Source organism: Cibotium barometz, chromosome 27, assembly GCF_041138505.1.
Source record: "Cibotium barometz isolate CiBa-2024 chromosome 27, ASM4113850v1, whole genome shotgun sequence".
Lineage (NCBI taxonomy): Eukaryota > Viridiplantae > Streptophyta > Polypodiopsida > Cyatheales > Cibotiaceae > Cibotium > Cibotium barometz.
In genome coordinates this window covers 19,744,110-19,754,115 of record NC_141072.1, presented here as the reverse complement: position 1 = coordinate 19,754,115, position 10,006 = coordinate 19,744,110, and the positions used below count along the sequence as shown (strand labels likewise).

The 10,006-nt window shown below is 42.6% G+C and overlaps 1 protein-coding gene across 1 annotated transcript; it reads left to right on the top strand.

Moving 5' to 3' along the window:
- Positions 1 to 2,310: 2,310 nt before the first annotated feature.
- LOC147623148 (protein AUXIN SIGNALING F-BOX 2-like) lies at positions 2,311 to 8,203 on the top strand. The gene is made up of 3 exons (XM_086821205.1): positions 2,311 to 4,436; positions 4,732 to 5,227; positions 7,293 to 8,203. The coding sequence occupies exons 1-3, from the start codon at positions 3,865 to 3,867 to the stop codon at positions 8,037 to 8,039; spliced, it is 1,815 nt and encodes a 604-aa protein (XP_086677331.1). The 5' UTR covers positions 2,311 to 3,864; the 3' UTR covers positions 8,040 to 8,203.
- The last annotated feature ends 1,803 nt before the right edge of the window (positions 8,204 to 10,006 follow it).

Genomic DNA, 10,006 nt, shown 5'->3' with positions numbered 1-10,006 from the left:
ATAGCTCTAAAGAACTTTGTGTGCTAAGTGTGTAGTCTCAATTTGCTTTTGAGTTGCTTCTAGATGATGTAAAAACACAGTATTTACACATGAAATTGGGAAATTTGAGGCCCTAAAACTTAAATAACCATATTACACATGCATGCATCTATTTAAAATACCCCTATTAAAAATTTTGACATTATACATACTTGTATGTATTTAAAACACCTCTATTTAAAAAAACATTTTAAAAGATAATCGTTTACCCTCTTTTGTAAGTAATACATGTTTGGCTATTCAAAATAAAAATTTTATTTGTAAATTCATAATAACTAAATACATTAACCAAATATTTGTTTAATCCTTTCTTGCATGTATAGGGCATGCAATTCCCTTAGTTAAACCCCCCTCGGTCGCTATGTTTAAGGCTGACCACCTTCCCCCCTTCCCCTAGTTCTCTCTCTCTCTCTCTCTCTCTCTCTCTCTCTCTCTCTCTCTCTCTAATTTGAAAGATGAGAGCGTCATTATAATTACCTACTATAGTAAGAGAAAATGATTACAAAAGGCCAAAGTATCATTTCACAACATAGAACAGTGGGAGGCTGTACAAATGGTAATGAAAGCTCGAGTTTAAGGTATGGGGGGAATATTTGAGTGCATGTGTATGCTTCTAATATACTCTTACAACCCTTTCCATACATAAGGTATGGGGGGAATATTTGAGTGCATGTGTATGCTTCTGGTATACTCTTACAACCCTTTCTAGTGTACATAAGGGGGAGTCTCTCAAGGCTGTGTAGCGTCCATTGTCTCCATGCTATTGTTAACATGTACATCCACATAAGTGTAGGAGATATGAAAAGGTTATATTCAACTCTAGTTCATGCAATCAAGGATCCTTTACTTCTATCCTACTTTGTGCTTGTGCTCATATAAGCTTTGACATTTTCATAGCATAGAGAGAGTGTAAAACTCATTGTTGAATTATAATTCTACTTGGTGCTTCACAAGGAGTGCTACTTGGCTACTTGGGAGCTCCACAATCTAATGTTATTAACTCCTATGATGGCTATGTTTACGGCACTTTTATCATCTCTTTACCACATGGGAACCTAGGCTTCTAGCACCCTTTGAGAGCCCTTTCTATACAAATCGGGATTTCAATATGTCCCTTGTTGTCACAATAATAAAAGTACTTGCATGCACATTTTGATATAGTTGGAAGTAATATAAGTACCTGCATACACATTTTGATGTAGTTGGAAGTAATATAAGTACCTGCATACACATTTTGATGTACTTGTCGGGAGTACCTCAACTTAAATTGATGCTGGCGTGCAATATAGTGCCCTAAGTTCTATTCTACTAAATATCTATTCTCATTAGGAAACCATAGCCTTCATTTATAAATTTTTCTCTCAAATACCATTTTTTCTTTCTATAAATAGCGGCTCTTTAATTGAGTGACAACATAGCCAAAACCATCATCCTTGCAAGCTCTAAAATTTTGCGTGTGAATACTTGCTAGCTCTAATCTTATGAGTATTCTTCTAGTCATTAAGGGTTAATGAGAGTTTTAATTTCTCTCTCTCTCTCTCTCTATTCAACACGTCTTGTGTTTGAATCTCACTTATGTTCGATAGATCATTTCGGTCTCTTAGGATTGTTCCTATGATGTTGATCAATATTTAACATGTCCTGTGTTCGAATCTCACTTCCGTCGGATAGATCGTTTTGGTCTCTTGGGATGGTTCCTACGATGTAAAAAGCTTCTCTCTATATTTATTTGCATGTAAGTATCCTCTGTAAGGGGGGGTGATTAAAGAAACGAACCCTCTCGCCCAAAAAATTAAATAAAATTTGAGAAGGGTAGCTTAGCCTAGGCTGCCTCGTTGAAAGTGAGGGTAATGGGCCATAAGTCGGATAGCTGGCCCAGTCAGAGGGGGGTCAGCGGCCAAGACCACGTGCAGTGCAGATGGGCGGGAGATTGCCGCCTTGATTGAACTTGGAAGTTCCCTCTGCACACGCACCCGCGCCTGCAGCAGGAGGCAACAGCGAATTTCATTTCATTCCCATCTCAATCTCAATCTCATCTCATCTCGTCTCATTTTCATCTCATAAACACATCTCAAAGATGCGCTGTGCAGAATACATACATATATCCATGGATGATGGATGCCGTTGATCATCCTCTTTGCTCTTCTGTTCAGTCACTTCGGTGCTCTCTCTCTCTCTCTCTCTCTCTCTTTCTCTCTCTCTCTCTCTTGCATGATGATGGGTTCTCCATTTGTATGTATCCATTGTTCTCTCTCTCTCTCTCTGTCTCTTGCATGATGATGGGTTCTCCATTTGCATGTACTTGTTTGGCTTATAATGAGACCCAGCTAGCTGTCTTGATTAGTTGATCATGATCATGTAGAGCATTTAGAACAAGATGATACAATACAATACATGGGTATAGATACTCCATACCTACACCCATCTCTACACATATATATATACCCACATCCCAATCTAATCATAACCTCTTCATCACATTACCCCTACTGCCCATCTCAATTCTACCATGAGGTTTTCATCTTACAGCCCCCCCCCCCCTCTCTCTCTTCTTCTTCTTCATTATCATCTTCTTCTTTCTATGCAAAAATATAGACCCTATATGGGCCTGTGAAAAACCTGTTGTTGCTTCTTTTGGCTCCCTGCCATGGCCCTGCTCCCTCAATGAATGCCCCATCTTGGCTTTTCTTTGAAAGACTTGTACTTGATTTCTCTCTCTTCTCTCTTTTTGGCCCTACACAACACAAATCCTAGGAGTAGTAGACCAGAAAGCTCCTTGCTTTCTTGGGGAGAGAGAGAGTTAACACTCTCTAGTCTCTCTAGCAAGGAAACCCCCCCTCCACTTGTCCTTCTCCCTGCACCCTGTACAATTCTTGGTCACAAGTTGATACCAGCACACACACACACACACACAGCCTTGGTCTTAATTGTTGGCTGTCCTTTCACATTTCCTTTTTTATTCCACCCCAGTTCATGTAATGTAATGAACTGAACCCCCTCACACAGAGACTAGAGTAGTACCCTTCTCTGATTAGCCTTATATCTCATTCCCTCCATCTGCCTGTAGCCTCTGCAGGTATGCCCTGTGGGCCTGTTATATAGATCTGTAGGCTGTAAGTCCCATTCATTAAGTCTAATAATTGATTTGCCTCTTTGTTTAGCTTCAAAGTAATCATCATTATTTGCATCCCCCCCATCCCAAGAGTCAGGACTCTCAGTCTACAGTCTACTTTCCCCTGTAGCCTTCTAGCAGGTTTGCAAAAGCCCTTCATTACCTCCACTCTACTCTCTGTTATTAGCAGTGTACTGTCCCATGAGAGAGAGAGAGAGAGAGTCTCAGCAGCCCTCTTTGACCACCCCTCTCTCTCTAGCTCACTGAATTGAAGGGTGCCTGGAATGCCAGCTTGTGTGTGGCCTATTTACAAGACTGTTGTGACATCCATGCTGCTAGGCAGAGTTGGATAGCACTGGAAGGAAGCATTGTGGGCTACAGCAAGGAGCGTCTCTTCAAAGTCCGTCATATACAAAGCCAGCCACTGGGTTGTTATAGAGGAGCCACTGGGTCATAGAGAGCCGCCTGTTGGGCCACTACACAGAGAGCAGCTGTTGGGTTCTACAAAGCCCTCTATTGGGCTTCTCTGCACACAGAGCAAATATTGGGCTACGCATGGCCATCTAATTTGGTTCTTATAGAGCAGCTATTGGGTTACACCAAGTCATCTGTTGGGCTGTTGCAGAGCTGCTAGAGAGAGAGAGAGAGAGAGAGAGAGAGAGAGAGTTCATCTACCATTGCTTAAGCTCATACTGCACGTTGCTCGATTCCACATGAGAAAAGCAACTGAAGAAGAAGATCAGGAGACACAGCTGGACCTCAAGCTTAGCCTTGTATCAGCCAAGTGCAAGCGTTGCAGAGAGGGTGAAGAGAAGAAAGGGGAAGGAGAGATGCCCTTGCCCTTAACTGATGACTTGCTAGAACATGTATTGAAATTCATCACAGCCCACAAGGACAGGAACGCTGTGTCTCTTGTGTGCAAGGCCTGGAATCTGCTAGAAGCCTCTGGAAGGCAGCATGTGTTTGTGGGAAACTGCTATGCTGTCTCTGCCGAGAGGGTGGCTCAGCGCTTCTCAAGGCTCAAGTCCCTCACATTGAAGGGGAAGCCCAGGTTTGCAGATTTTGACCTCGTGCCGCGCAATTGGGGCGCCTTTGTGCAGCCCTGGATTAATACCCTATCTCAGTCCCACCCTTTTCTGGAAGAACTCAGACTCAAGCGCATGACGCTTTCTGATGAATGCCTGCAGCTCATTGCCACCTCCTTCCCCAACTTCAAAGCTTTGGTGCTCACTAGCTGTGATGGGTTTAGCACTGATGGTCTGGCCAGCATCGCTGCCAATTGCAGGTAATGACCCCCAAGTTTACTTTCTTGTTTGGAAAGTCTTGAATTGCTTTGATTTGGACAGGAAAGCTATTACATCTTCCGGGTAGTTTGTATAGTAATGTGTATGAATTATGGCTCTGGAGAGGTGCTGTGTTTTAAGTTTTTCATGTCAATTCTTGCCTTCTGGGTCCGTGTTTTGAGTAATTTGACGAGCTGTCTATGGCTGGTTACACAGATGCTCCTGCTTGTCAGTGAGGGCCCATCTAGGTGGGCTAGTCCAGGCGGAATCGTTGACCCTTTGTTTTTTTTTTTGCAGGAACTTGACACATCTGGAGCTTACTGAAAATCTCTTGACTCACAAATCAGGGGCCTGGTTGAATGCCTTTCCTGTCGGTTGCACCTCCCTGGTTGCCCTTGATTTTGAAGATCTTGACCATGATGATGTGGATTTTGAGGCTTTAGAAGGTCTTGTAGCACGGAGCAATTCTCTGAAAACTTTGAAATTAAACAGGGCAGTGTCATTAGTGCAGCTTCAACGATTGCTCTCAAAAGGTCCTCAGCTCACTGAGCTTAGCACTGGCTCATTTTCTCCGGCATTGTCTCGAGAGGATCAAGTCAGTGTTTGCAACAGCTTCAGAAGTTGCAGTAAATTGCAATCTTTGTCTGGATTTTGGATTGTAACACCTGGTTATCTTTCCATCATCTACCCGGTCTGCTCGAGTTTAGTATCACTTAACTTAAGCTACTCACCTATATGTGATGGAGAGTTGGCTGACCTTGTGAGTCAGTGCCGCAGTATACGCAAACTGTGGGTGAGTGACATGCTTCTTCATTATGCATGTGCTGGTTTCAAGTTAATGAGTTGATTGGTCTAGCATTGTCTTTACCACAAAGGAAATCTAAGGTGATTTGTCCCTTAATTTTCAAATGTTTCTTATGCTATTCTTCTAGGTCCTCTTCATGGTTTTAACCTCCATTCATATCAAGATTTTTTTTTTCTGGTCGGCAAGACAACAAGCTGAACCTAAGATTTTTGGGATATAAACAAGCTTTTATGCTTGAGAGAGAGAGAGAGAGAGAGAGAGAGAGAGAGAGAGAGAGAGAATTAAACGTCATCAAAAGAGCTGAAGGGTCCATGAGACTAACTGGATGTCAGAAACATGAACAAGAAACATCTATTAAAGAATATGGGCCTATGTATTATGTGAACCCGTGTATACAGTGAAGAGAGTCGAAGCTCTTCAGATGTCATCCTCCATACATCTCTAAGCATCTCAGAATGTCCTGGATCTACAGTCGGTGGGTCCATAGGTTTTCACTATCAGAACACTACTAAAAGCCAAGAAAACAAGGATCTGGACATCCTTTAGGTGTGAACTTTAGAGCAACTCACCCAGCTCTACATGTTTAGCAATGAAAATAGCTGGTACTAGCATGTGATAATTATTTGTGCTTAATACACAGCAAGACCAGATTACAACCCTCATATAGTGACAATAATCGAGAAGAAGAGGGGAACTCCCTCAATGTAAGGTGGCTCTCAGGAAGACTACATTTTAGGGGGGAGGGGGAGGGAGGATGGGGGATTAAGCAGGCCTCTGGATTTGACCCCATTTTAACAGGTTTCTGGAATTCATCCCATTTTAGCATTATTTTTGCCCTCACCTGTGGGATTTTACTCATCACCTGTTACTCTTTTGTCTAGTGTCTTTGTCAAGTGACTCCTAAGTTCCTTGAGAGTATTTTGTAGTAAGTGATAGACTGCTCTGCAATTACATTGTTTCAACTGTGTGGCTTTTAATGGGTTTTCTTTGCCTAGATGCTAGGTGTCGATTGACATTGCCTCCATTTGGGAAATGTTCTGTATTGTCTCCAATTCCAACTTCATCAACCCTGCAACAGATAGCCTGATTGTTTTTCTCTTTGGTGAGTTTCACCTGCTTTGTGTCTTGTGTCCGTATTGCGGATGATGATAGGTGTGCCACAGAAGGACTCTAAGGGATACAGAGGTAAAGAGAAGTCTGTTTGATATTTGTTCAGCACATCTTACACCCCTGGCAGAGTAAGATGCCTAATCCATGGGGTCACCCCTTCTTTGATCATGCTACGATATATAAGCTTGAGCTACTATCAGAGAGAGATGTGTGCTGTTTGCATCAAGTACGCAGGGTGTATGACTGTCTGCACTTAGGTTGTTTGACTGCCCCTACTCAAGGTGTAGCACATTCTCAGTTTATGCAGTTGGGGCTTAGTTTAAGGATCCATCAGTCAAGGAAGGTCACATCGTACTTATGGCTTTTGGTACATGCAAGGCCTTAGCAATTGTGTTGAATGGTGTAGACTGGCCCTTTGACAGTTGTATCTTTAAGAAGTTCATATGGGAATGCCCTGGCTGCACTGCAGGCATGGAAGCATTTTGCAGCATGTCTGCACCAAAGTAATACATATCATGTTTGAGTGTTGATCTGCATCGTTCAATGAGAGCAATTCTTTAGCAGGTTTGGGTCATGTCTGCATCACATAGACAGACTCACTGAAGTACCTTATCATGTCTCCATCTTTGGGAGATGTTTGCCTGAAAGCAAGGAGTTTTTTTGTATGCCTTCTGTTGTTATGAAGGGGTGGGTCATGTTGGCTTCACAGACACACACGGAAGTACCTTATCACATAGATAGACTCACCGAAGTACCTTATCATGATTCCATCTTCGTGGATTCTTTGGGAGATGATTGCCTGAAAGCAATGATGTTGATGCACGAGATGCTTGCACAAATCTTTCCATTTATTTTATTGTTTGCCTTTGGACATTACCTTTTCTAAGCAGAGCACTGCTCTTTGCTTTGGCAGCCTTTTAATTAATCAACTTTTCTCTTGCAGCTTATGGATACAGTTGAAGACAAGGGTCTGCAAGCGGTGGGGTTGTCATGCAAGGATCTGCGGGATTTCCGGGTGTACCCAGCCAACAGAGAAGGACAAGGGCAAGGTGTCACTGAGGAAGGTCTTGTGTACATTGCAGAAGGTTGCCCTAATCTCAGATCTATTCTCTACTTCTGCGGTCAAATGACAAATGCAGCAGTGGAGGTGATGGCCAGGAACTGTCTTGATCTGGTGAGCTTCAGGCTGTGTATAATGGAGCCAGCAAGGCCAGACCACACGACCAATGCACCCATGGATGAGGGATTTGGGGCGATTGTGAGACATTGCAAGGCATTGAGGAGGTTGTCATTGTCTGGGTGGCTGACAGACAAGGCATTTGAGTATATTGGGATGTATGGCAAGAAGCTGGAGAGGCTTTCTGTGGCATTTGCTGGGGAGAGTGATGTTGGGCTGCAGCATGTGCTGAGAGGGTGTTTGAATCTTAGGAAGCTAGAGATCAGGGACAGTCCGTTCGGGGACATGGCGCTGCTGTCGGGGCTGCACAGGTACGAGGCCATGCGGTCTCTGTGGATGTCCAACTGCAGTGTCACCATTGCTGGTTGTCACTGGCTTGCCAACCAGAAGCCCCGCCTCAATGTGGAGATCATACAAAACAGAGACAACACCACGCTTGTCGAGAGCCTCTATGTGTACCGGTCTGTCGCTGGTCACAGGAATGACAGGCCTCCTTTTGTTGTGGCATTATAACAAAATTGAAATGCAATTTTGCCCTTGTATATTGGAAACCTTTTCCTAGTAGTCTGGCATCTCCTAGGCCTTGTACAAATTCGTCAAACACCATTTAGCTCTGGTGAATCAAAGTCACCTTAAGAATTCAGGCTTTAAATCCAATAGAAGCAAGTAGTTTTTTTGGTGTGCTTGTGATGCTAGGCTTGATGATGGTGCTGTTGGTTTTTCTCTCTCTTTTTTATGCCTTGTTTGCCTCCATTGATATCATTACTAGAGGGTCATGATCTTGAGGAAGTTTGTGTTACCTGCCATACACAAAACTTGTTTTAAAAAAGAAGAATTCAAGCGAGTTGTTTGGGGTGGGCTATGATGCTTTAGTTCTCTCTTGAAGTGTTCAACTACTCTTCTTCTTAGAATAGGAGGAGCCTTTATATGGTCACTATATAATAGCATCACTTCATTTTCAAGCTATCCATATTAGAAGGCATTCTTTAGATTTAGCTCATGTGAATTCTAAACATCATTATTATTATTGAAGTCTAGTTGCACTAATCTTTGCTAGCGTAAGTTTTAACAATATTCTTTTGCATATTATTCGGCCATTGGTCTTGTCTTGTAAGTATCTACAATCAACACTCAATAGAGTGCTTCCTTGTTAAAGATGGCAAGACTTTTTCGGAACTATCTCAAACGAGGAGCTTTGGGACAAAATGAGCAAATAAAGCGTACATGGAAACAATGGAACTCCTAGAGACAAGAACCACCATGGTCCTTGGAGCCCCAGATTCACCAATTGGCTTAGTAAACAACAGCATAAACTTTGTAAAACGGGCATTAAATTGCCCTATCTTTAGGTGAAGCTCCAATGATGTACAGGCCAGGCACCTCAAGGTTTGCTCCCTCACGAAGTGATACGCTACAATGTTGTTTCATTTGTCAAGACAATAGTCACAATCACATATCACAGTATCACAACCTCATCATAATATATCTCCTTGTACCACGAATGTGATCCTCATATAGGACGACACGCACTGTTGAGCTCAATCACTTGTGGATTTCTATGAGGACAAGCGCACGGAGGAGCTCACATTCTCACATCCACAACAGTTCGAAATCCCACTACCTAATTTTTAATGTACATGGGGATTATTTTATTGATTCCTTTTTCTCTTCAATTTACTTATTAGTTTTTTCACAACATTTTTTAAAGGTAATTTCCCTCTAATGTGCTGGGGGGTGCACATGTGCACATGGGAGGGTTCCAATAAAATTGTGCACTCATCACTATCTTAATCAGTCATTTTTTAAAGGTATTTTCCCTCTTTAACCCAATTAATGTGCTGAGGGTGCACATGATAAGAAGTATCTTACAAAATTGAAGGTTATTTCAATGGTAGCAAACACTACTACGAACCTCTCACCTAGGACATGCTCTATCAAATTCACAAATAAAAAGAGAGGCGAACAACAAACACGGAGGACATGATGCCTCGAGGCGCTCGCCCAACAAAAAAGAATCAAAGAGATGGCAAGCAACCAACTATGCGAATCTTTATACACAAAGCTGACCTTTAGGATGCGCCTGAAACAAAAACAATGGTAGAATCTGGTCACCTTGATCTAGAGTTCTTCCCAAAAGACCATCTAGCTACATGGCCTATCTTGGTTGACACCGAGGTTAGTCATAACATATTGTCTTGGCAGACATGGACCTCGTTAGGCCACCCACCCCTCACACCATCTGTAGCTACTCTCATCCATGACTATTGGTTATTTTGACATGGAGTTTTTCATTGGATCTAAACGTGCATCTTGCAAGTTTTATTCGCAGGTACAATGGAAGAGTGAATCTTCCTCAAAAAAGGGGGATGGATTGCAGCCACTAATTGCTGCATAGTCAATTGGTGAAAGAAAATCGTGACACTCGAGATGTCTATTGTTCGCATGTGAACAACTCCATAGTTCACCGCGCCAAAGGACTT